We start from the raw sequence: 26,150 nt of genomic DNA, 5'->3' as shown, positions 1-26,150 counted from the left end.
CAATACTTATATTGTTACACCACTACTGGCAGTAGGTGCCCACCAAGTGGCAAGCTGAAACCATATACTTGAGGTCTCCCAACGAACCAAGTCCCTCGGTGCTCGAACTGGGTATCGGAAGGAGTGGAGTTCAAGTCAGATTCGTTCAAGCAAGTCCTTTGTGACTTCGTGCTTGTACGATACTGCATTATATTTTGGGGGTATAAGACGATATGAGTAACGCAGGGGAGCGAAGTACTGAGTGACACACTGCGCAAACTCTGTGATGCATGTCAGGTCCGGCTGGGAAATGTTGGAGATCTTGGGAGCGCCGTCGAGTACGCGATACGCGAAAATGTAAGTTCGAATTGGAAACATGAAAGAGGTTCTGCCATGAGCATGTGGGGAAGTTCTATTATGATCCGCGCATATACAGTGGAGTGCCCCGTTCAACGGATTTTAGACCAGTACATACCACAGTGACATGGCCCGGGCCCTGTGAATAACGCGTGGAGGACGATTTCCATGATTTGGGATTTTGGTAAGCTTAGCTGCTTGACAAGCTTGATGTTTCGAGGTGAACGGTAAATAAGCGGTTCAGTGGTCTAATGGTTATGATTTCTGTCTCACACACAGAAGGTTCTGAGTTCGATCCTCAGCTGAACCACTTTTTGCAGTTCCTTGGTACTCGCAAGCATGCAAACAATCCTCGACCGACCTGGGTTATCGTGAGGTACTTATGACCCAGTTCTACCACCAGACAACCAGATGATGAGGTGTTGAAGTCGGCTCCAAAATCTACATCTACTCCCGCTTCCATGACGCCGCTTGAGTGTTTGATTCTGACCAACTTGAACTCGCTCTCCCTCGCCTTCCCCACACAGCATTGAATGCGTCAAATCGTGCCCGAACTTTCGCGGCAACACTAGACACAGACCGACCGTCATAAGAAAGAACGACTGTCTTCCTTCTGTTATGGTCTGACTAGGAGAGACTAGATCGTCATAGGTACGGCTTTATGCAAGACGTCCATCGAGAACGCATCAAGGGGACCCTCTTGACATATCCGGATGCCATCCCACACCTAGTTCGCCCTATCAACGCCACCGGAAGATTCAGAATGACATTCGGTGAAGTCTCCACGGCATCTGGCCGCCCAGGCTGGTAGTGCATCCTGTTGCCTCCGAGTCGCAGATCATCGTCCTGACTCTCAGAAGTACACTCGCACCGCACAAGACTCTCTCCTACGCTATCCCCATCTAATCTACCGCCTACCCTATTGCAAATAATCCGCCTACCATCCCCGGTTAATCTGCTTAATTCAACAACTTACTTGCCCATACGGAATCGCTCCCCAAAAGACGGTGGGCACTATGTTTTTGCTCGGGTTGCGTCGATGAAGGAAACTGGGATTTCGTGTGCTTTCATGGAGTCGAGTGGCTCCCCTGTCGGAAGTAGTTCTGAATCTACCCTCATTTCCAACAGCCGAAACTTTTGATAACAAGCAGTGGTGTCAGATGGATGAACTGTACGATTTCACCGATTGCGGAACTCGTTAAAACGTGGTAGCAAGAATATCTCGAGAGATCTCGAGAGAGCCATCAGAACGAAGTTACCGAAATCACGAACAGTTCTTCGATCTTTAGCGGCATTCCGTGCGTGCGCTTCGCAGTTTAACGATCAATATCTATTTTCCTTGAATCGAGGGCCCCTGAATTGATTTTCTCTTTATACTCGACTTCATGTGAAAATACACACTTTCGGCGACAACATCGTCTTATTCCCACCAAGTTCGCGCTCGTTCGCATCGATCCTCAAATAGTATGACCGTAGTCTCACATGGGTCGCTCGTTAATACGACTCCGAGTCGTATTCGCAACTATTTTATTGTTTCATGGAGAGCTAGTCGGATAATGACCGTCGGTAATGTCTGGCAGTCTCGATCTATCCTTGGCTGCGGTTTGGCAGTTGCACATCTCCCTGAGAATGATTTTATAGTCCCAGCTGGTCTGGACGAGCAGAGTTCCACGTCATAAGAACAACGTGAAAGTACAATTAATTCACGATGGAGGCAATGCTGGTCCCTCATTTTCCTCCGCTATCGAAACGCAGAGTTCTGCGCAAATTATGTAGATGTCGTTCTGTGGTTGCGTTGCCCTGGACTGGCCATGGCAGGCTCAAGTGTGACTTTCACTGAGTGAAAGAATTATTACATTTTAAATAATGTCCCTGAAATATATCCTACACGTATCAGTCTTCTAAGCCAATTTGCACTCCTTCCCAACATCCGCAAGGACTTGGGCCCATTTCCCCCCATTCCAAGAACTGATCCTAGCCCATTCACCCTCCTTCAGCAGTCGTTTCAACATCAGCAACCAACAACCAACAATGATGTCTGCATACGAGAAAGTGTCGCCCATAATCCACTTCCCGTCACTCTTCTGGTACCATTCGTACACAGTATTGGACCCTTCTCTAGTAGCACCCACTCTGCATCACGCTTCGGGCCTTCAGGAGAAAATTCATCCCAAGGCACCTGGAAGTCCGCCGTACGAGCTTGAATGACAAACTTGGCACTAGCTGGGCTCAATATTTCCGCGTATCGTACGATGATGAACCTCGCCGCAGGGCGAATCAAGTCCACATAGGCCGAGTCGAAAACGCTAATAAGAGGTTCTGAGTTGTTTGGGAAGATGGGCTTGTCAGGGTATGTCTTCTCGAGGTAGGAGACAATCTCGAAGGAGTCGGTGATGAGGGCGCCGGTGTTGGGGTCGTTGAGCACAGGGACGGTGTAGAGGTCAGAGCCATCTTGGCGTTTGTTTGGCTTTGCGCCAATGGCTTTCATAGCGATGTGAATGTCTGAGAATTCAACCCAGACGGTCACGAATGGAAGATGCTTGTAGCTCAAGGCGAACCTGGGGGTGCAATAGACTTTGGTCAGATACCAAAGCTTGGGGCGTCGTCATTCATCGTATGAATCACTGACCTCGGCTTCGCGGTGTTGGGTGACCAGTTATTGCCTGGTAGTTTGGAGAGAACATCATACAGGACAAGCGGCAGCATCATGTCAGGCTATTGGGACGTGGTTTAAATGCTGCAGCCAACCTTTAAACCTTTTTACGAGCTTCCTTTACTGAGTCATCCAAGCTTCGCACATCGATGTCCATAGCAGGACAGGTGCGGCGCAGGGTGCTCGAGATGGTATCGATATTACTGATTCCTGAATGCATACTTACACATCAGGAAGAACGTGCACCTCATATGGCATCTGCAGACCTGAAGGAGCGACGTGGTTAGTGATAAGTATTGCTAGAAGACCTCTCACACTGCACAAGTGCCGATAGCCCGATGGTAAAAAGTGCGCTTTCCTGTGTAGTAGTGTTTTCTCCAGTATCGCAAGTAATCTACGACCAACCTGCGTCGTCATGAGGTATCAATACAAGTTATCCAGGGTATCGAATGATTATATGCGGATACTTATGATTCAGATTTACCACCAGACAACCCCTTTCATAATTCTCCTTCCCGTTCTTACTACTTTCGCCTTCACGACCTCACCATTTGCTCCAAAATCTGCTCCCACTTCCACGACGCCGCTCGGGTGTTTGATTCTGACCAACTCGCCTTCCCTCGCCTTCCCCAGACGCATCGGCTCGGTCAAATCCCAGGCAAGCGTACCCTCAACTTTAGCGGCAACACCAAGACACAGACCGACTGTCATTGGTACAGCTTTATGCAAGACGCCCATTGAGAAGGCATGAACACCAATGTCATGATCTGAGCCACATGATGGCGAAAGCACTGCGATTTTGGGCTGGGCTTGCGTGTTAGGATCAAGCCCCATCTTGACTGCACCTGCCCTTCGGATAGACTCCATCAATTCCCGTGAATCGGGGGCTGAAAAATCGACGAGGGGGGACACAGAGCGAAGAACGCGAGACAAGTCTGCATATGTTACAAAGACGGTGGGATTGGTTGCATCGACGAGGGAAACTGGGATTTGTTGGTCGTGTGCGTTTACAGAGTCGACCGGTTTGCCTGTCGGAAGTAATTTGCCAGTACACGCACCTGCTGGAGAGATAAATTCGAGGGTTATTTGTGAGGCCCTTCCCGGGACCCCTGCCATCGTGGTCTGAGGTAGGTCGAGTTTTGGCTGTACGCTACCGCCAGCGACGATGACAGGAAACGTGGTATCGATTGTTTTGTTCGTATTCGTGTTAAGAAGTCGGATAGTAGTGGTTCGGGATGGAGCGGAAGGGTTCCGTGTGCAAAATCCTTCGTCCATTGCGAACACACCAACCATACTGGAAAGGTTTCCACAATTTCCAGAGAGGTCGATGGTGGTATCACGAATGCCCACTTGGACAAAAGTGTACTCGGCATCGATGTCTTGTGCCTTTTGTTCCGCAGAGGCTGGGCCAACGACACATATTTTGGACAGGCTTGAAATGCCGCCACCCATGCCATTGATCTGGAGACCATTGGCTGTGTCTGGGGAGCCCATCATCCCAAGGAAGATGGGGGCCCATTGGGCTTGGTCTTCTGGAAGATGAGCCTTGTTCAGAAATACGCCTTTTGACGTTCCTCCACGGAGGAAGGTGGCTGGAATGGGATTGAGAGTGGTGAACCTCCTGTGTAGAGCACTGTAGGAATGCAGCACGGAAGATAAACGGGCTTTAGATAATAAAACTGGCAGTATCATGTATCTCAATACAGCGGCGTTAAGCGTAAGTAGTCGGTTATACTCGGTACAATACTCAATTAAGTTATGCTGACTAATTCGACTTAGAAAGGTTGTTCTGACGAGTTTGAAGTTTGAGGCGACGAACCCGTTCAACCTGGTTTGCGTATTTCTAACCTGCACACTCTTTTTTTCATTGCTTTCGTAGGAGCGGCTGGGTCAACTTTGGTGAGAAGGTGCAATGGTTTTTGCAGGTAGCCTTCGGGCGAATACCGCGTCTTGCGCTAAGCAATTACGCTCAAGTCATACTCGGACATTGCACACAACCGCTCCACGTGCATCACAAAGCTTGGGTACTCAGATAGCTGCCAGGTTAGCAAGTCAAAGACAGTTTTCGACTTCCCTCGTTACCCAGGCTCGGTCGTCACCCCTTCTATCTTCTCCACGCTGGCCAGGCAATAAACCCCCGCCTCCAGCTCCTTCAGAGCCTGAGAATGACGCGGCAGATTCGAGTAGCGAGTCTGTCAAGCTTGAAAGCGCAGATGATGAAAGTCCCGCAGGCTCTTCTGGCCAGTCATCACCCCCACCGTCTTCCTCCTCCGGCGGAGATAGTAGCGACGGTTCCGATCCACCATCTCCATCTCCACAACCGACACCTACTCCCAGTTCAATAGCCAAACAATCCGTACCAGAAGTCTACCCCCAGGTTCTTGCTCTACCCATCGCACGACGTCCCCTCTTTCCCGGTTTTTACAAGGCTGTCGTCGTTCGCAATCCAGCTGTCGTTGCCGCAATCAAGGAGATGATGAAGCGTGGTCAACCATATCTCGGCGCTTTCTTGCTAAAGGACGAGCATACCGATAGCGATGTCATTACCGATATTAATTCCGTTCATCCGGTCGGCGTCTTTGCACAGATCACTAGCGTGTTTGCTGCCAACAGTGGTACTGGTGACGACAAGGAAGAGGGTCTCACTGCTGTTTTGTATCCGCACCGTAGAATCAAGATAACGGAGCTAGTCAAGGCTGGTGAACACACTAGTACTGCCAACGTACAGGAAGAGACACAAACGGTTACCCCTCCTCCCTCGCCATCCCCCACTGAAGATGATGTTGCCAAGATACTGCCAGGTATGTCTTTCACATCTCTTTGCAACAAATACTTCACCTCACCTCAGGTCCTGTGCAAACCTCGTTCCTGCACAAGCACGCTATTTCCATCGTTCACGTAGACAACCTCGTAACACAACCCTACAACAAAGACGACCAGTACATCCGCGCCTTTATGTCTGAAATTGTCTCCGTCTTCAAGGACATCGCCCAGCTCAACCCTCTCTTCCGCGACCAGATCACCAACTTCTCTATCAATCAAGTTGCATCCAATGTGTTTGACGAGCCAGACAAGCTTGCAGACTTTGCAGCAGCTGTATCCTCTGGTGAAGTTGGAGAACTTCAGGACGTGCTCGAGAGTCTCGTCGTCGATGACCGTCTCCGCAAGGCCCTCCTCGTTCTCAAGAAAGAACTCATTAATGCCCAGCTCCAGAGTAAACTCTCACGTGACGTCGACAGCAAGATTGCCAAGCGTCAGCGCGAGTACTACCTGATGGAACAGCTCAAGGGAATAAAAAAGGAGCTTGGTATGGAGTCAGACGGCAAGGACAAACTTATTGAGAAATTCAAGGAGCGTGCCGCTTCGTTGAAGATGCCAGATGGTGTCCGGAAGGTCTTTGACGAGGAACTCAACAAATTGATGGGACTGGAACCTGCTGCTTCGGAAGCGAACGTGACGCGTAATTACCTCGAATGGCTTACTCAGGTGCGCATTTTATCATTTTGCCCCAGTCCCTACTGACGCTTGCGTGACAGATACCATGGGGCCAGCACACCCCTGAGAACTACTCCATCACGCACGCCCAGAAAGTCCTCGATGAAGACCATTACGGTCTGAAAGACGTCAAAGACCGCATCCTGGAATTTCTTGCTGTGGGTAAGCTTCGAGGCACAGTCGAAGGCAAGATCATTTGCCTTGTCGGGCCTCCTGGCGTTGGCAAGACCTCTATTGGCAAATCCATCGCCCGTGCACTTAATAGGCAATTCTTCCGCTTCTCAGTGGGCGGTTTGACGGATGTGGCAGAGATCAAGGGCCATCGGAGGACGTATGTCGGTGCGCTTCCTGGAAAGATCATCCAGGCGCTCAAGAGGGTGGGGACAGAGAATCCTTTGGTTTTGATTGATGAGGTGGATAAGATTGGGAGAGGGATTAATGGCGATCCTGCTAGTGCGCTCCTTGAGATGTTGGACCCTGAACAAAACAATGGATTCTTGGATCACTAGTGAGTGTTTTCCGCCACTCGTGCACAGCGTATATTCACGATTGTTAGTATGGATGTGCCTGTCGATTTGTCACGCGTTCTTTTCGTCTGTACGGGTGAGTTGTCCAGAGGATGATTCGTGTTACTGGTACTTACATTTACATGTCTTCCAGCTAACAACCTTGACACAATCCCAGCACCTCTCCTCGACCGCATGGAAGTCCTTGAAGTCAGCGGTTATGTCTCCGAAGAGAAATGCGTTATTGCCGAAAAGTACCTCGGACCACAGGCAAGGGAAGCATCAGGCCTCAAGGATGCTGACGTCCTCATCGAACCTTCCACTGTCGATGTCCTCATCAAGTATTACTGCCGAGAAAGCGGTGTGCGGAATCTGAAGAAGCATATTGACAAGGTGAGAGTTGCGGTAATGGTATCGTTTGTGCATAGCTCACGGGGTGCTGTAGATTTACCGGAAGGCTGCGCTGAAGCTCATCCTCGACCTTGGCGAGACGGTGTTCCCTGAACCAGTCTTGGTTGCGTCTACTAGCGCGCCCGCCTCGTCCACTTCCTCAGATCCTCAGGCCAAGACTATCGAGTCTCAAGAACCGCCCGCCAACGAGTCAAATGAAGTCACATCAGAGGAAAGTCAAAGCAAGGAATCTGGTGACCGCAAAGCTGTAACGACACAAGAGCGCCAGCCACTCAAGATCCCTGACGACATCCACGTTCGCATCACGCCAGACAACCTGAAAGACTACGTCGGTCCCCCTGTCTACCACAAAGACAGGATGTACGTGTCTCCTCCACCACCAGGCGTCAGTACTGGTCTAGGATACTTGGGCAATGGGTCGGGCGCTGTCATGCCTGTCGAGGCTACCGTCTGTTCGTTTTTACTCTCGGATGCAAATTATGCTGATAGTTTTTTTTTTTCAGAGTATGCCTGGTAAGGGAGGATTGCAGCTGACTGGTAAATTGGGCGAGGTTATCCGCGAGAGTGCGCAGATTGGGCTTAGTTGGGTGAAGGCGCATGCATACGAGCTTGGGATTACCAAGACGCCTGATGAACAATTCCTCACGGATCGGGATATCCATGTCCATATGCCTGAGGGGAGTATCGGGAAAGAAGGTCCTAGTGCTGGGACTGCTATCCTATCTGCCTTTGTGTCTCTCTTTACCAAGACGAAGATCCATCCAGACATCGGTACGTTGTATTGTTGGGTTTTGCTTCCGGTGCTCATCACTTTCGTTGTTCATCAGCGATGACTGGCGAGATATCGCTCGTCGGCCAAGTGCTCCCGGTCGGCGGTCTCAAGGAGAAGATCCTAGCTGCCCATCGCGCAGGGATAAAGACAATCCTAGCACCCGCAGCCAACCGCGCCGACATCGAGGAGAACGTCCCAGAGAGCGTCAAGACAGGCATCCGCTTCGTATACGTTGAAGACGTCCGGGAGGTCCTTCATGAGGTGTTCCGAGGCTGAGGAGATTGTTGAGCGGTGGAAGGATACGTTATCGATATAGTTTTTGTTTTGGATTCTTTGCTGCATCATTACTTACTTATTCTATTTCGTGAGATTGACGAGAGGCTGGTTGATTACTTGCTTTGATGTTTGAATCGCGCATTTGCATAACTAGAGTTGACTACACAATGGCTGTATTTTACACGATACTAAACCCTACTCATCGCACGAATTTTTTGCTTTGGTTCCACAGTTGACGAGTAAAGACCGAATTCGAAATACGCCCATATTCCCACAGGGCTGGCCAGCATCACAGCAGGATCTATGTGATTCGGTAAAATCTATCTGTTTGGCTTGCGTCGTGCAACGCTCCAATTCGCATCTAGCTCTCCTCGATGCGCCCCGCCGCGATCGAAGGTAACTGCTTGTACAATGTTCGGACAACTTCAAAGTAGACCAGTAACAGGCAGAATACTGCATAAATCGTACTGAGTTTCATCCACCCATAAACAGAGCGACGGCAGGAAGGGTATAGTAGCGGGAGGCACAATAAAAACGAGAGGAGGGCAACGAGAACCAGATGAAGAGTCAACGTTAGGCTCTACAATTCACCATAGTGCGCTCGTCGATATTTGGTTCCATAGTGCCTTTCGCGGATGTGCCGGAGCATCGTGTCTCGCCTTAGGCTCCCCTGAACTGGGCAGCCCGGCCATCGACATTGCACCGGGCTGTCGGGACGCGGATGCTCATGGAGATGTTGTGACGATATATGCTGCAGCATGCTCTTGGCTGTACGCTCGGTAACGCCACACTGGCCTTGGCCGTCATTCCATAGGCATTTGAATTGCGCTTCTGACATAGGGCCATTGAGAGTTTGGAAGTTTCTGATCACGGATGTTAGTATTTCACTACCTTGCATACGCCCAAACCAAGCGTACCTCATCAACTGTCCCTCCTGGACATCTGGGATTTCTCCAACTGATAGACGATGTGCATGAGGCAACATGTAGTCCTTCGGGAAAGACAATTCATGGGCATCCGACAGACCTTGTCGTTCGTATGCTAAAAACGCTACGATATCTCCGACTGATGGGCGACGCGCAGGAGGCAACCAACATTGTTGTATGAACTCCCAGTGCATGGACGCGATTTGTGACTCCACGGGAGGCTCTGGTTTCTTACCTGTGATGACTTGTGCGATCACTGCAAGATTATTTTTCACATCGTGGTAGGGTACCTTGCAAGTCAATACCTAGAGCATGCATGCGCCAAGTCAAACAGCCTTTCCTTTGAAAATTGAAGCTACTAACTTGCAAGGCGATACTACCAAACGAGTATATGTCACACTTGATGCTGGGCGAGGCCGCTGCCTCCTCTGGTACTTGAAATAGCTCTGCAGCTGCCCATCGAGCATGCCCCTGGATGTGGCTCGTGAGATAGGAGGTACCGATGAATTCCATCATCGTTGAGAGACCAAAATCAGCAAGGCATGCCCGACCGCTGCTATCAATCAAGGACATTTGACTGGAGAATCAGTATGTGAGTATGAATAGTATATTATCTGTGTGGTAGTACACACCCCTGCCAGGTCACCATGGACAATTAATTTGCTGTGGACTGAGCGGGCATGACCATTCGAAAACTCTGGTACTGAAAGACAACTTACGGTATTGTAATCCCAGAGCGATATCATTCAGCTGACATGTGTGGATAGGTCAGCAAGTATATGGAAATACTCACGAAAGAGGGTTTACCAGGGAAAGCTTATCTTGAGATGATAACATGCTTTGTCGGCGCTCAAGAAAGGTCGTGAGAGTTCCATTATCAACCCATGGGCAAATCATTGAGAGGTAGGGACCCGAAGTCGTTTGCCACTCCCAAGAGCGGAAGAATTCTATCATGTTCAAGACGACCCCAAACTTTCAGTTCACGACGCACTCTCTAATCCGAGTCGTTATGTATGGGATAAATTGGCGCGCCATGGAAAAGGACGTTACCTTCGCTTTCTTCCGTACCAAGACATCATTATCTGATTCGAAAGCACGAATGGTCTTTACCGCTACCTACGTAACAATATTCAGGGCGACACAGTAGATAAATACTACAAGCTGTGCTTACCTGGACGGTCCCACTGGGCTTCATCAGATTACACTTCCAGATGTCCCCAAAGGCTCCGGCAGCGATCGGATAGCGTGATGTTCGCTGGAGCCCACCGGTAAGATCTGGTGGCAGATCCGACAGAGAACCTGGTATCTTTTGGCTGACTTGTTCCCCGGTAACCGTTATGTCCGAAGAGGATGAAGTAGAAGTCTGGGTAGCATTGCCGACGCCGTTGAATTTCAAATCCAGCTTGTTCATTTCAATCCCCTGCATGGAGAGATAAATATCTAAAGAGATTTAGCCTAAGCTAGAGTTCGTATTCGAGTAGAGGTGGAACTTGGATGAAACAACGTTGGGCGAGATATGATAAGTAACTACTTATCAGTGATTACATAAGTAAGTGACTGTTATTAAGTGAACTTGAAATATTTAATTTTGTAAAGTTTTCATGAAATTTCAAGCTCAAGCTTGCAAGACAGGCGTCATCCGCTTCGTACACGTCGAAGATGTCCTGGATGTCCTGGACATGGTTGTGGTCGCTGTACATTATGCATCATGTTTGTGCTTGTTTCGACTTTGCGGTCATGGTTGACATATAGATAATGTAGTTATGCGAGCCGAGCGAACGCGAACGGGAGGAGCTGATAAGAATATAATATCTCAGTCTCGAGTAAGGACTCAATGTAAAGTAATGTAGTACCTGATAAGAATATAATCTATGGGTATGTTAGCTCGATTTATGTAGACGGGAAAAGTAGGTACTCACATCTCAGTCTCGAGTAAGGACTGAGATGTTCTAACGAAAACTCGTAGGTTTATAGTAAGTAGCTTAATGATAAATAAATATACCAGTAGCTTAGGAATAGACAGTTCAATATTAGTATTCTTGGCCGACGTCAAAGCAGTCGTGCTTCGCATTCTTGGGTTGCGCTCATACCTGTTTCACTTTACTATCTCTTGCTCTTTCGTTCCTGAATCTAACACTCCCCCTTGAGCACAATCCAAGCTCATTAGCCCGCGTAACTTCTGAAGTCGTGGGCACGGTAGAGCTTTGGTAAAAGTGTCTGCAATATTGTCGTCGGTGGGGCAATAGGTCAGTGCGAATGTGCTGTTCTTGACGTGAGCACGGATGAAGTGGTATCGTAGATCAATATGCTTGGTGTGAGATTGAAACTTGTTGTTAGATGCGAGCACTATGGCGGCCTGGTTGTCACAGTAGACTGGGGTAGGAAGAGGGGGTGACTCGTACAGCTCTTCGATCAATAGCTGGAGGTATAGGATCTCTCTTGCACGGTCGTTAGAGCAATGTACTCAGCTTCAGCTGTCGAGAGTGCGATCAGAGGTTGCTTCCTAGCACTCCATGCTACTGGACCACCGTTTAACAACACAATATAGCCTGACATAGAGTGGCGATGGGGCTGAGATGCCCAGTCAGCATCAACATACACTTCTAATCCTGCATCTGTAGCTCCTAAGGTAAGTCCAAGGTCAGAAGTACCTTTGAGCAGGCCATACTGTCATTCTGATACATTAGTATAGGACAAGTAGCAGACATTTGTTGATGCATGAGCCTTGCTAGAAGTGCAATGCATTAGTTCAATCCCAATAGGGAAGCTGATGCATCAGTGATGCATTACCTTGCCAGTGCATTTCCTGCACTTACTAGTACTTACTCATGCCATATTGAGCAGGGGCTGCAGGGCATGCCTTTGTACCTTGCTTCTGACCTGATGTCCCTTGCTTACTAATGCTATAATGGGTGTGCAGCTACTTCGTACTTCGTACTTTGCTTCTGACCTGAGGCTCCCTTGCTTACTCATACTGCCTGTGGGGTACCCTGGCTACTCAGCTCGACAATTGGTAGGCCTCTCGCCTTTTTGATGTAGTATTAGGTAGCATTCGGGTAGGTTCAGGCACATTCAGCATAGAATCAGTCTAGATGGCGGTTTCAGATTGTGTGATTGGTCAATGAGAAGGCAAGGCACCTGGGAATGATGTCATTTTCGAGTATTTCATTTCTAAGTCCTAAGGCCTAAGTCTTTGCCTGCATCTGCATAGTCTCTTACTTTAAATTTGTATGAATCCTGTCTTTCGTTGTTCATATATGAAGTCAAGAAATGTATTATGATCATCGGTACATATATGTTAACTACAAGCAACACAATATAGCATAGTACGAGCAAGAAACTACACATTGAATTTTTGTTCAAGATTGTCATGCCACACGACGTGTTGGGACTCCAATTTCATTGTCACGCTCCCGTGCATTGAAGGGAATGCATGCACGTAGTCGTGGCACTCTTTGGGCAGGAGGCTCATCTATATTTGCATCACCTGCACCTTGTTTCCGCCTTCCATGGCCAGCAGCACCTTCTGGTCGGGTGGCAAGCTTGGACTCGCCATTGTTCTCTTCTATCTCATCGTTATGTCCAGATGGGACTGGAGGAAGAAGGGTTTCTGCCAGTGGATTGGGTGTTGGTGAACGTGGGTAGTCCGGTTCAACTGACGGTTGGGAAGGTGTGTTATTGAGGTGACTTGCACTAAAGCCACTGTCAAGGGCACTAATGTCAAAGTAGGGATCATTGATTGCAGATAAGAATGCCTGCGGATCGAACACTGAAAAATCAATGTTGCCCAGTGACAATGGGGTCCAGACCATCGGGTCGGAAACCAAAACTTGAAGATGCATGCCTGCTGGTATCAACAAGAGTGGTTGATGCATTACCAGTGGCACCAACATGAAGAGCGGTTGATGCATCACCAGGTAAGTCCTGTTCAACTCAATATGAGATACTGTGACTCCGACACGCTCTAACTGCGCTGCTTACTGTATTTCCGATATCATTGTCACAAGACTGATAGCAATCCCCACAACTACTACTAGTGGCTGGCATATCAGCTCTATCCGATTGAGCAGTCATCTGATAGAGGCCATCAAAGTCGTTTCTGCCCTTTCCCCAATCGTTATCCAAGTCAAAACCATCTGAGTCCGACTCAACCAGGGATTCATCTTCGTCAGACTCTGCCAGATCCTGCAGTGATGTGGACTCAAATGCTAGTTCAAGGTAAGTAAGCACCGTATTGCAATTCTAGCACCTTGAAACTTACCAATAGCGTCTTTGACAAATTCTAGGAAGGAGTTCTGCATGGCGTCAAAGTTTTTGCACACTTGGTCAAACTGTGCGCTGCTTTCAAGTTCTCCGACTGTGGTAGCTTGTGGGAATCGATCGTAAGTGTTTACTTTTTTTTGCATTTTTCGAGCGTACTCACTTAAACATCGACACTTTGCCTGTGCTTGGATCATGACCCCCCATGAGCACGGTAAACTTCCAGCCTCCGGTCGCATGTCCCAGGTACTTGAGAATCCTGATCGAGCATGGGACCGAGCTCGCGAATAGCCCTGGGATATTCATTAGATATTGATCATGTCACGGTACTGAAAGGTACGTACTTGATTTTTGACATGTCATCCACTTTTGTTGGCTTCCCTGACTTTAGGCAGTTGGTGCTGTTTCGCATATCTTCACCTTCAACTTTTGGTATTTTTTGTCGATTTTCACTTTGACATCTTCGCTTTCAGTCTGAGTACATTCAACGTGTCATCTCTTGGCAGTTTGTTGAGCTTCAGGCCTCTATTGGTAATGTGCTCCTTCTGAATCGCGTCATCTGCAGCATGCTTGACCTTTTTCTCATAATACATGTTGGAGTATACATCCAATTTTTGTGGCACGCGCGTTCCTTTCAGATCGATGCCCCCAGCTAGCACTGCATTGAACTTTAGCACTCCTCTTGTACCTGGCCGAGCGATGTAGGTGCGCAGGATTAATCTGCCATCTGAACCAGGTGGCAAGTTGCTGTCAGAATCTCATGAGTTTTGGCTTCGCAACCATATCTCTGACTTACCTCACATTGAGGGTCTAATCGTGATGCTATGGCATGCTCTTCCTCAGCCGTGTAAATATGGTCAGCTGGAAAATCAGGGAACATGGCCTTATGCTCTGGCCAGCATTGGAACCATTCTATACTGATGCCCTTCAAAAAATCCTTATAATTCCTGGTGGCGGCAAGAACACGGAATTCTGGCAAGTGACTCATGAGGAATTCCTCCTGTTCCGCCGTAGCCCATTTTTTTTGTGGCATCTGTCAAACACAACACAACTGATATCAGCACACACTGATTAAAAGGTATCTGCACACATGTTAACTTGTGGTGGTGGGCTAAAATATTGGGTAGGGAAGCAAAATCTTCGTTTTGATGTCTTGGGTCCCTCCCCTTTGTGTGCGCAGGCCGAGTCGCTGTTTGCAACAATCGAGATGTATTCTAGAACTCGATAATTCTAATATAATTTATTTTTCAAGAAATTCGAGATCTGCACTCGCCATTCGTCCATCCCCTTTTCAGATGAAGACGCCGTCTACCCACACTCCCATCTGAACATTCTGGCACAATGGTACTGTCTACGCTCTGAACACACTAAGTCCATATCTGTGATGATGAGTAGAATAACATACCTAGGTCGCTTCTTGATGGGAAAGTAGGTCTGCAGTGTTGGTTTATCCAAGGTCCTATGCAAGTGGATCGTTTGGATGAACAAACGAATTCTCTGCAATATGCAAAATGTGAGTACATGAAGTTAAAGCACAATGGGAATGACTTATGCAACTGGCGGCAGGTCTGTAGTGGCATCTAGTAATACTTGTTGCAGGTTAGATAATTTGTTGGGTGGTGTATCTGGATAGTGAACTTCATGTTCAGGCCAGGTTTGAAACCACTGGACGTATACAGACTCCCAAAATGTCTCCAGTTCTTCTTCTGACCCCAGTTTTATGAGGACATATGTAGGAATAAAAGTTTTGAGCATATTACACTGCTCACACGTCAACACTCGGATCTGTGTCATGGACATTGGGCGAATGATGGAGAAAACTGTCAAAATGTCTACTAAATATCAAACTCGCAAGGCAGACAGGTCTTCTGGAAAAGATTTGCATCTAGCAACAAGTGACCGGGGCCAAAAATATAATGTTTGACAGCACTACAAACTAAATTCGACGGCACTATCTAACCACTTGAGCGAGTGATGCCCAATCTTCGAAATATACTGCAGAAGCTTTAACGTTGTCCACTGATGGACTTGCTCTCTCATACGCTATGGCAGGTGCCTTGGATGATACTTTTCAGCCCACTTGTAAAATCGGTGTAGACTCTGCAATGTACATTAGCAGCGTGTCCATCAATGGAGGTCATAGTTTGCACTACCTTCTCGTGCCTTTTCACGGATTGAGCAACTGGTGGTAGCCTGTTCTGCAGAGAGATCATGGACAGCAACCCCAGGAAACAGGACTTTCTCCTCTGGCCATCGTTGGCTTGGTAGACATGGACTGATATTCAGGCTGCTTCCTGTCAGCTATAAATAAGGAGCGAAAATGTAGGTTTTTTACACTGTCAGTGGACATCATGGTAGTTATCAACAAAGCAGTGAACGAATGAGAAGCAATGGTTACTCCCTTCGAAGCTCAGTCTTATTAAGGTTATCAGTGTGATGGGATGATAGAGCCACTGCGCTCACAAGGTTTACATTGCCTACACTATAGTCTGGAATAACAAACCTCTGCGATGGTATTTCAGAGTCATCTCTTCGTCAATCTCACTCATAGCCGAGTAGCACCATAATTCTTCGGCAGCCATTATGATAGCCTTAGATCGACACATCACACCTGCTACCGTTGCAATGTGACTCGAATCACTGTCAGCATCCAAAGTCTTGAAGCGCAGATATTCTTGAACATGCTCTAGGGTTTCAAGGTGTTGAGAAAGGCATTCCTGTACCCCTTCTCGGTGGTCTTGAAAGTCATGCACCATCCTCTGGCTCAAAGGCTCAAGTTCAGCACATATCATGACAAGCTTGGATTGAGTGTTGTCGATATCACATCTGTGAAGAGTATACTAAGTCAGTGATACCAGAAATCATATGTGTGAAGTATCGCACATAACACCATTCTTGTGGGCTGTTGTGCAGGAGGGAATACTAAGTGATGATAACCTTGGACCGGCAGTTCAGACATCCAATGGTACTGGTAGGCTCAGCATAAAATAGACATACTTGGGGGCAGCTAGTTGCTTGGGGGTGAGATCACTATGAGGTTTGTCCTTTTTCTGACTGATACTTCATGGCCATCTTCAGGCCGATCACCTTCTTGTTCCTGTATTCGTAGTATGTAGTACCGTACAGGTTTGTGTAGCAGTGTTAGAAACATACCTCTTGTAGTATTTCGCTCGGTATCTGCTGAGCAGCATTAAGTCGTTCCTCTTCAGTCTTGTGTAGTCGTGGGCAGCCCATGAGTTGACAGTGAAGTTCGAGATGAAGCATGTGCTACTACGAGGTGGTTTGCGATTTTGAAGCGGCTGTATTCGACAACTTGGGGTATTTGTAATAGGAGATTTATGAAGTCAAACCTCATTATCTTGACAGTATCACGATAAATCCATCTAGCTGCTATACAAAACACCAGGTATGATACCCTTGAGCTAACTGTAACAATACTGTGAGTCCATTCACATAGACGGGATGGCATGGTTTGCGTCTTTCAGTGGGAATGACTCAGATATCATCCAGTACATTGAGCGCTACTCATGATTCTATCATTAAGCATCAGCTACAAGTTCATTTTGATGCCATAGTGCCATCTCCGTTTTCAATCTTGCACTTTCTTTGGATGGTCACCAGCAAACTTTTGATAGCGAGAACTGCACAACTCAACATGGTTCTACCGCACATTCAACCTGGCTCAATATTCATTCATCACACTTAGAACTGACCGTCCCCGCAGCATAAGCTATACTGTAGCTTGACTGTAGCTTGACTGTGGTGTCCTCATTCAAATATGGTTATTGCCGCTCATTCCGCGGCTTCCAACTCGGATGCTCCAATGGCGTCATCACAAGTGCTCAGGTTGGGATACTCTCGAAGTTGGATGCTCTGGAATCTGCACAACTCTTGCTTTGTTCTACTATAGGCAACTGCAACACTTAAGTTGAAGCGTGCCTCATGTCCGTTGACATGTGCCTTCATTGGTTGAATCCACTGCAGGCAACTGCAACACCAAATCGATATTTATTGTCATTTTAGCACCGCTGGTCATATTTTTGGGGAGTGGGTTACAGATGTATGGTATGAGCTCGTCTGGCTAGACATCCTGATTACGAGGGTGATACACTGCTCAAATCAACTCCATATCCCCGCGGTCAATGGCATCCTCCATCAACTGGATGCCATCTACAACTGAACGAACCCTAGAAAACGAGGCCCGACTGACGCCGATGACATACGTGGAGGCTTGTTGCCTAATCAAAGTATACGTCAGTCACCCAGTAAGACAAAAGGAAATCTAAGTACCAAGTAGAGAAAATCCCAATCCGGCGACTGCGGGTCACCCAATAATATGGACCCTGAGGTGGTAGGGGGAGGAACATCATACATTATGCCACCATAAGTCCTAGAATGCAACGCGGGGCCTGGCAGGGTGGAACAATGGGAACTACAGGTGCAAGAACTGGGGCACCAATAGCGGGGGCAGGATTGAGCACATCAGGCACAATGGGAACGGCAGGTGGAGTGGGCACAACAGGAACTGCAGATGCAAGAATTGGGGCACTAATGGCAGGTGCAGGGGTGAGCACATCAACTCCCACAGTAGAAACACCTGCAACGGTGGTTGGCATGTCCACAACAAGAGCAGTAACATCAGTAGTTCCTGCAATGGGAGTGCCTGTGACAGGGGGCAGGATCGGCCACAACGAGAGCAGTAGACATATCATCGGTAGTTCCCCTAGTGATCTCACGCACTGTAGCTACAACTGCATCTTGTACTGAACCTGTGGAGGGCAACAGTCAGTGCAGCCGCAGTAGGCACTGATATGTTCAACTGCTCAAAGAGAACGGTGAGAGAATCTAAGTATATGGGATTTAGTACCCGTTTACTGGTGGTTATCATTACTCACCACTAGCACTATCAACAATGGTTGCAGCAGGCGCTGAAGATGGATCTGTTGCGCGTGTGGTGGTCATTGTAGATTGTGTTGAAGTGTCAATACAAGTGAGAGTGGAAGGAAGGGATAGTGCTTACTGGGAAAAAAGCTCCCATTTTTAACCTTTTTGAACCAGGGTAGCTTTGAAACTGAGGTCCATGTTCTGGAGGCAGACGCAAAGGTGGTAGATCACACAGATGGTGAATACATTCTCTAAGCCCAAATACTGGCAAATGTTACATAATCTAAATTCTACAGCGGTCATCTCCATCCACGTTCATAATTATTTCTCTGGCATGTCTTATCAATGAGCTGACGAGGTACTTACTATATGTGGTGCCTGAGTTACATCAGTAGCGTAGTTAGCCAATGAAAATTGTTTATCATTTGCTGTTATTATCTAATGAATTCTCACAGGCCTGTGCTTGGCCCAGGCGTAGTGTTGGAACTTGGCACTGTGTTGTGCAGAGATGCAGCCTGATATCCCCCCTCCTATTGGTGAGCAATATCCTGATAAATCTGATGTATGCGCTAATGCTGGCTACCAGGCCAGCTGCATAGTGCGATTTGGGCAGTTCCCTTGCCCTGGACATCCCAGCAAATTAACAGTCGGGGGCGCATTCGTATGAATGCATATAAATCATCCACTACCTCACATATAGAGCCACAACAACGTGTGCACACCTCAGTTACATTTTCAGGGCATCGTGATGGGACTATGCAGGTCACAAGGCACAATATTACCAGCACAAATTCATCGACTTCATATACGTCCCAATCCCAATCCATTCAATCTGTGCCAAGTGAAGAAGAGAACATATATTTCACTGGCGATGATGATCCTATGCCCACGGACGATGTTCTGGGTCACGATGAGGCCTCGCCTCATAAGCGCAGATGGACAGCTGCAGTAAGAACTCGCTCTTGGCTCATTTTGCTTATTACTAATCTGTACTTAGGACAATCCCCTCCTAGTTTGGATGAGTGAACATGACACTTATGTCACTGAACTCATTCAGGTTGGATGGACATGGAGAATATGCTAGTGGTATATGTGGGGGGTGTGTTATGACCAATGTTCACCAATAATGATGAAGGCGAGTACACAACCACTAGGACTCGGTCAAGAGGATAATGAACAAGATGGTATTGAGCGTGAACGTCTAAGTCACTACAAGTGTAGGAAACAAAGAGGTTAAGTCTAAGGAGTACTTACGCTAACTAACCTACTTATATACATAACATCGAATAGGAGTCTGAAAGAAATCAGCCAATGAGAAAAGAGTCGTACAATACTGCAGGATGACTAAGTATGACATCATGATATATAAGCGAATGAGTAAGACAGCAACTAAACAGAAACCCAAGTTCCGACCGGTTCTTCTTTGGGAAGTGAGATTGTTCTAGCCCATGGAGTAGGGGAGCCAGTCGGAGAAACCACAGGTGATATGTGAAGAGGTGAAGGTGTGACAGGGTAAGGAGTCATGTGACCGGTTTGGGTACTGGAAGTAGCCGAAGGAAAACCGAGAAATGAAAAATGGTTCATATTAGGAATTCATGACATTACCCCCTTTCTAGGATGAGCGTCCTCGCGAATGTAAGATGGTTGTATATTTTTCTGTCTCCATTCGAGGAAGTCAGGGGTCATCAGAATTGAAGTGGAGATTCGCACCGATTTAACTGCGTTTGGGTTCTCTGCATAAAAGTCGGCTACAATGAGTGGCGCGTTCTTCACATCTTCCTCTGACTGCCATGTTGCTTCTTCTACTGGATATCCTTTCCATTTTACTAAATACTGCAACTTGCGTCTGTATAGGCGGCTTTGCAATATTTGCTCTGCTTCATATTCTGGGACTTGGTCAACAATCTCTGGCGGTGGACACGTTTGTGGCAGGCGATCGACAAGTTGAGAGGTTTGATGCGGGGTGAGTAGCGATACATGGAAGACTGGGTGAATGCGATATTTAACGGGGAGTTTCAACTTGTAGTTTAGCTCACCAGTCTTCTCTTCGATTTCAAATGGTCCTAGATGGCGGTCGGACAATTTCTGGCTCGGATGACGTTGTTTGATATTTGTCATGTCTAACCATACCTTGTCACCTGGTTTGAATTCTGGTGTGTCTTTTACTTTATGATCATAAAAGTGTTTCATTCGATCGTTCGCTATTTCTAGCATCGCCTTTGTCTCTTCTTGTGCCTCCTTCATCTCGGCCACTCTTTGATCGGCTTGGGGAATCGTGTTGGAAGAGTTAGGGGAAATTGTGAACTCAGGATTATAGCCATAGACACATTTGAATGGAGAATGTCCAGTGACTATTATGGAATTGTTATGCATGAATTCAGCAATTGGAAGCCAAGAAACCCAATCAGATTGACGGTAGGATGTGAAGAGTCATAGGTACTGCTCGACTTCTTGATTGATTCGTTCCGTTTGTCTGTCAGTCTGTGGGTGATATGCTGTTGACATGGACCACTTGGTTCCTAGTCTTTTGAGACTTCCTGCATGAACTTGGACACAAATTGTGTTCCCCTGTCCGAAATCACCTTCTTCAGCGTCCCGTGCAGCTTCCATACTGTGATTGAGAAATAAGTCCGCAATTCCCTTGGAATTAACATCCTTTGTAGTCGGAGCAAGATGTGTTTGCTTGGTGAAGCGGTCAACGACTACTAGAATACTGTCCTTTCCTTGAGAGATGGGTAGATTGGTGACAAGGTCACAGCTGATAGTCTGCCATGGTCCTTCTGGAATTTCGTTTGGCTTCAAAGGTCCGTGGGGTTTTGACAGTAATACCTTTGTTTGCTTGCATCGATCACATCCATCTACGTAGTCATTGACCCATTTCTGCATCTGAGGCCACCAGTAGTTCCACAAGACAAGTTCAAGAGTTTTGGCCCGCCCTATGTGTCCTGCTGCAGGTGAGTCGTGAAAGATCTCTAACACTGAGCAACAAATTTCCTTGTTATTGGGAACGTAGACCAATCCTCAGAACAAAATGAGTCCATCCTCCGTATTCCACTCTTCCAATCCTCTTCTCAACTGTACAGGGGCCTTCTTCAGGGTTTCGATAGCATTTTGGACTTCCAGATCCAAATCAGTACAGTTTCTGATGCACTTTAACAGCGATTGTTCTCCTTCTATCAGAATCTGACCTCTTTTTGCAGCTTTGATATGAAAAAACTTGGGTTTCAAAAGCATGTGATCGGAATTGTCGTTTTCTACCCCCCCTCTGTGGTCTGGCCTCCTGGACAGAGCGTCGGCAGTGTCATTAACCTTTCCCGGTTTGTGTTGCAGAGTGAAGTTGTACTCTGCAAGGAACAAGGACCATCTCGCCTGCCTCCGAGTTAACTTCTGGCTCGTCATGAAGTACTCAAGGTTTTTATGGTCCGTCCAGATCTCTACCGGATGAGGTGTGCCCTGCACATAATGCCTCCACTCCTCCAATGCACAGATAATAGCTAAGAGTTCTTTATCATGAATATCATAATTACGCTCTGCATCTTGCATTGATTTGCTAAAAAAAGCCACTGGGTGCCATAGTCCATCTTCTTCCAGCTGAGAAAGTATGCCACCAGTAGCATAGTCAGATGCATCACTCTCTATCTTCTGTTTTTTATTTGCATCTGGCATAACTAGCACTGGTGCAGAAGAGAAATTGTCTTTGAGGCTTCTGAAAGCCTTTTCTTGCTTGTCCGTCCATTCCCATGGTACATTCTTTCTGATAAGCTCATTCATGGGTCTGGCAATGTTTGAGAAACCAAAGATGAATTGATGATAAAAGTTCGCAAATCCCATGAATCTCTGAATATCCTTGACGCAGGTAGGAGTGGGCCATTCCTGAACTCCTTTGACCTTGATCAGATCCATAGAGACGTGTCCATCCTTGACGATCAAACCGAGAAACTCCACTTCCTTCTTCTCAAAAGAGCACTTTTCCGGTTTGAGATAGAGATCATTGTCCTGTAGTCTCTGTAGTACCTCGCGCACTACCTTCCGATGTTTCTCTACATCATTGTTGGTGAAGACCAAGATGTCGTCAATGTAGACTACAACGACCTTGCCTTCCTTCAGATCTTGGAAGATTTGGTCCATCATAGTTTGGAAGGTAGCTGGGGAGTTCGTCATGCCTGAAGTACATTACGACTGGTTCATGGTGTCCAAAAGGAGTTTTGAAGGCGGCCTTCCTACTGGTCTCCTTCCTTCATTCTAATGTTGTTATAACCCCATCGAACGTCCATCTTCGAAAAAAGCTTTGCACCAGAGAGATGATTGATGAGATCCTGAGAACGAGGGAGAGGGTATGCATTGCAGGATGGTTTTCTCATTTAATCTCTGATAGTCCATGACTGGTCTGAGCTTTCCGTCCTTCTTAGCAACAAAAAAGAAAGGAGCTGCTACTGGAGATTCGGAATCTCTCAGTCATCCCAAGTTGTATTCCTGCTTCAGCCACTTTTCACATGCATCATTTTCGGTGGGGGATAGGGGATATGCCTTTGCATTGGGAGGAAGATTGTTAGGGTCCTTGAGGTCTACCTTAAGATCCCACTTCTTAGACTCGGGGAATCGAGTAGACTCTTCTTCAGAGAAGACCTTAAGATAGTCATGGAGCCAGTCTGGCACCATTTCCTCTACAGGCTTCTTTTCCTTCTTCTTCTCCTCCTGCTGCGCTAACTCTGACGCGACAGAGCTTTTGTATCTGATCCACACGTTCTGTGATGAATCTTCATCCTCGACCTCCTCAATCTGCACATTCTTGGTAGCTCTGTGTCCAACAGTAGTAGCAAGGTCCGATTGTTCTTCTTCCTCAAGCTTCACAGGTATAGTACCCACATGTCCTTGCATTTTAGAGCTGAGGCTGTTCGACTGAACCTGATGATGGATAGAGGCTTCCTCGATATCCTCATCTTCTTCTGCTGGTATCAAATCGGGTAACACCGAAAGGATCGAAGAGTTCGTGGATCTTCGTTTCTTTGCCTTAGTCTTTTTGTCCTTGACCTTGGTTTCTTGGCATTTAACCGGACAACAGGTCTAGTGCCACCCTTCCTGCATTCCAATCGATACTGGGGTTGTGGTATCGTAGCCAATCTATTCCAATGATAACATCATCGGATCCTAGGTCTGTGACCAGAAAGGCTACTTCTTCCTCATGGTCCCCTATCGTGAGCTTCAAATCTGATAGGATGTAATTGGTCCAGCGGAATTGTCTGTTTTGTCAATATTATGGATTGACATTGGTTTAAATAATTGTTTGGTCTGGACTTGATTCTTTTCTACAAACTTCTTTGCGATGAAGAGGTTTGTTGCTCTGCAGTCTACTAGAGCTTTGACGGCTGCTTTCTTATTTTTTCCCTCCAACATAACTGGCAAGTAGAAATGGTCTCGTTTATTCCCAGAACAAACTTCTGATACTTCTGCAAACATAATTGCTGAGTCACCAAGAATGGAAAAACAATTTCTCTGATCTAAGTCTGCAGTCGACTTCAATCTCCCTAAAAACCCTTCTGCTCCTCTTTCTTCGCTGGGTTGTACATGCTGGAGAGGCAGATCCTCTCGTTGACGATGCAGTTAATATCTTCCAGTGTGAGCGGTTTCACAGCTGGAACTTCTTCTACCTTGCCGGTACGGACAGCTGGTCCTTTGCCTTTGTCAAGGGGCTTTCCCATGCAGTTACGAGCCATATGCCCTTCTTCTCCACAGCTGGTAGCACTTGAAAACACATCCTGGTTGTCCTTGAGGTCGGGGTCTACCTCCTGTCCTGGTTGCATCAACATCCATGGTGTTTCCTCCCTGTGGCGTAGTCTTGGGTGCTCCAGCTGGTGCAGATGTCGCGGCGGCACCTTGCCAAGGTTCGTCGAGGGTTGAAGTTCATCTTCCTCTCGTCATCAAGCTCCTTGAGGTTTTGTCCAATTAGAAGCGCCTCCCTGATCAATCCCTCTAGGGTGTCTTTCCTGTTAGGGTGGATATTGGCCAAGTAGTTTTTAACTCATTGGTCCAATCCAAAGCGGAGTTTGCGCATCAATTCGTAATCAGAGAAGTGACAGAAAGCAAGTTTCTGACGGAAGATGGAAATGTACTCTCCGACGGTACGATTGCCTTGTCGGAGAGCTTCCAATTCTCTTGCTGCCTTCTCCTCTTTGTTGACGACGGTCCACATGACCTTCATGTCCTTGACTGATGCTGTTCGTAGGACCCAGGGATGGCCGCTGAGAGCCATGGGGGTAATGCTTTCCACCCATTTTGCTGCGGCTCCCCGACAGAAGGAAATGAGGCATGTACATCTCTGTGTTTCCATTGCTCCAGGGTAGCCTGTGAAGTAGATTTCGAGCTGGGTGAGGAATGTGTCGAACGTCAATGGAGTTCTTGTCCCCTGTGAAATCCATTGATTTTCGCCATCTTGAGATCAGAGCCTGAAGTCCCAGATGTAGAGCCTGGGATCTTCATTGTAGGCGAGGTTTCCAAAAGCGTGATCTTGTCTTCTGTGTCCCTCAGCCTGATCTTCAGGTAGTCGATCTCGTCGTCCGCGTGCACCAGGCCTGCTTGCAGCTCATCAATCTCCTTCTGCAGACCTGTCTATTAAGTGTCTGGTGTACTCTCTTTCTGTTACAACAACAGCAGTTGATTGCGCACTGAAATGTCCTGATGGGTGATGGTACTCGACCCGGGCCCAGGAGATGCCTGAAGGGTGCAGAAGGGCCTGCGGTTGGGGTGGTGGATTGTCCTGCAGATGCCAATGGGCCCAATGGGTTCATCCATCCTTGCGGGGCCGGAGAGTGGATTGCACCCCTGGGTGGAGTTGCTACTCTTGGTACAACTGGGGGAGTGTCTATCACTTCCGTATCCTCTGAAACGTTGATCCCAGTTTCTCCTAGATTCTCGGACATGGAAATAGGAGCAATGGGAATCCAGACAGGAAACATTGTTGTGAAGTGCGAAAGCCCTAGCCTCGACTAGGCAGGGATCTGTACTGGCAGGGCAATGATGACAAAGGTGCGAATGCAGCGTGTGTAGCGGTTCGTCAACCTATGTAGAACTCGAGAGGAGTTCGCGAAAGACCTGGTGAACTTTGGGTCTACTTTTAGCACCCTAGGTTCCTATCATAAGGTATTTAGACAGTGAGAGGACTGTCGCGAGTGCCCGTTCTGTTACGTAGAAAGCAGATATTGTAGCGTACAGTTGGCAGGGTTTGGGGCCTAACTGCAGACGTGCAGAAACAGGACCTAAGTGTCACTGATCCTTATGAACTGGCTGGCTCAGTAGTAAGACAAGGGCCTGGTTCACTTCTACTAAAGGTAACGTAAAGAGATTGGTATAACAAACGCATCGGGGAATGGTGATTGAATTTAAACGTAATCTGCAAGATAAATCTCAGCAGAATAGCACAGTGAAGTTCATCAAGAACGGTGACGTCCAAGACAAAGTTCGAGTCGGAGTGGTAAGATAGACTTAACCTAATGTTATGACCAACATTCACCAATAATGATGAAGGCGAGTACACAACCACTAGGACTCGGTCAAGAGGATAATGAACAAGATGGTATTGAGCGTGAACGTCTAAGTCACTACAAGCATAGGAAACAAAGAGGTTAAGTCTAAGG

General features: G+C 47.3%; 5 protein-coding genes and 1 non-coding gene across 6 annotated transcripts; 2 read left to right on the top strand and 4 right to left on the bottom strand.

Moving 5' to 3' along the window:
* The first annotated feature begins 573 nt into the window (after nucleotides 1–573).
* Nucleotides 574–646, top strand: EDB91DRAFT_t109. Its single transcript has one exon. It is a non-coding gene; the product is annotated as a tRNA-Val (tRNA).
* Nucleotides 647–2,237: 1,591 nt separating this feature from the next.
* On the bottom strand, nucleotides 2,238–3,042 carry EDB91DRAFT_1239813 (uncharacterized protein; the record flags this gene model as incomplete). The annotated part of the gene is made up of 3 exons (XM_041321907.1): nucleotides 2,238–2,449; nucleotides 2,479–2,894; nucleotides 2,966–3,042. 3 exons carry the CDS (start codon nucleotides 3,040–3,042, stop codon nucleotides 2,238–2,240), a joined length of 705 nt encoding a protein of 234 aa, XP_041170926.1.
* A 427-nt stretch (nucleotides 3,043–3,469) lies between these two features.
* On the bottom strand, nucleotides 3,470–4,857 carry EDB91DRAFT_1239812 (PrpF protein; the record flags this gene model as incomplete). Its single annotated transcript, XM_041321906.1, has 2 exons — nucleotides 3,470–4,610; nucleotides 4,838–4,857. The coding sequence occupies 2 exons, from the start codon at nucleotides 4,855–4,857 to the stop codon at nucleotides 3,470–3,472; spliced, it is 1,161 nt and encodes a 386-aa protein (XP_041170925.1).
* EDB91DRAFT_1168198 (Lon protease C-terminal proteolytic domain-containing protein) lies at nucleotides 4,793–8,684 on the top strand. The gene is made up of 7 exons (XM_041320093.1): nucleotides 4,793–5,790; nucleotides 5,838–6,475; nucleotides 6,526–6,937; nucleotides 7,145–7,383; nucleotides 7,436–7,849; nucleotides 7,905–8,172; nucleotides 8,229–8,684. Exons 1-7 carry the CDS (start codon nucleotides 4,902–4,904, stop codon nucleotides 8,447–8,449), a joined length of 3,081 nt encoding a protein of 1,026 aa, XP_041170924.1. The 5' UTR covers nucleotides 4,793–4,901; the 3' UTR covers nucleotides 8,450–8,684.
* EDB91DRAFT_1168197 (kinase-like domain-containing protein) lies at nucleotides 8,666–10,879 on the bottom strand. Its single transcript, XM_041320092.1, has 6 exons — nucleotides 10,547–10,879; nucleotides 10,426–10,491; nucleotides 10,287–10,369; nucleotides 9,739–9,952; nucleotides 9,367–9,680; nucleotides 8,666–9,312 (listed from the first exon to the last, which is right to left on the bottom strand). The coding sequence occupies exons 1-6, from the start codon at nucleotides 10,799–10,801 to the stop codon at nucleotides 9,030–9,032; spliced, it is 1,215 nt and encodes a 404-aa protein (XP_041170923.1). The 5' UTR covers nucleotides 10,802–10,879; the 3' UTR covers nucleotides 8,666–9,029.
* Nucleotides 10,880–12,743: 1,864 nt separating this feature from the next.
* EDB91DRAFT_1087096 (uncharacterized protein) lies at nucleotides 12,744–15,435 on the bottom strand (the record flags this gene model as incomplete). Its single annotated transcript, XM_041316165.1, has 11 exons — nucleotides 12,744–13,144; nucleotides 13,185–13,299; nucleotides 13,357–13,583; nucleotides 13,637–13,741; nucleotides 13,799–13,928; nucleotides 14,118–14,362; nucleotides 14,437–14,668; nucleotides 14,734–14,849; nucleotides 15,004–15,014; nucleotides 15,041–15,132; nucleotides 15,226–15,435. The coding sequence occupies 11 exons, from the start codon at nucleotides 15,433–15,435 to the stop codon at nucleotides 12,744–12,746; spliced, it is 1,884 nt and encodes a 627-aa protein (XP_041170922.1).
* Between the last annotated feature and the right edge of the window lie 10,715 nt (nucleotides 15,436–26,150).

The sequence above is a fragment of the Suillus paluster genome (genome assembly GCF_016628075.1).
Source record: "Suillus paluster strain FC165 chromosome Unknown EDB91scaffold_116, whole genome shotgun sequence".
Lineage (NCBI taxonomy): Eukaryota > Fungi > Basidiomycota > Agaricomycetes > Boletales > Suillaceae > Suillus > Suillus paluster.
This window is presented reverse-complemented; position numbering and strand designations above follow the sequence as displayed.

Coding starts and splice junctions, on each gene's coding strand:
- EDB91DRAFT_1168197 (XM_041320092.1), bottom strand. CDS start 10,801: ATGCAGGGGATTGAAATGAACAAGCTGGATTTGAAATTCAACGGCGTC. Junction 10,492..10,546: donor AGCCCAGTGGGACCGTCCAG/GTAAGCACAGCT, acceptor ATTGTTACGTAG/GTAGCGGTAAAGACCATTCG. Junction 9,313..9,366: donor CAGGAGGGACAGTTGATGAG/GTACGCTTGGTT, acceptor ATCCGTGATCAG/AAACTTCCAAACTCTCAATG.
- EDB91DRAFT_1168198 (XM_041320093.1), top strand. CDS start 4,902: ATGGTTTTTGCAGGTAGCCTTCGGGCGAATACCGCGTCTTGCGCTAAG. Junction 5,791..5,837: donor TGTTGCCAAGATACTGCCAG/GTATGTCTTTCA, acceptor ACCTCACCTCAG/GTCCTGTGCAAACCTCGTTC. Junction 6,476..6,525: donor ACCTCGAATGGCTTACTCAG/GTGCGCATTTTA, acceptor CTTGCGTGACAG/ATACCATGGGGCCAGCACAC.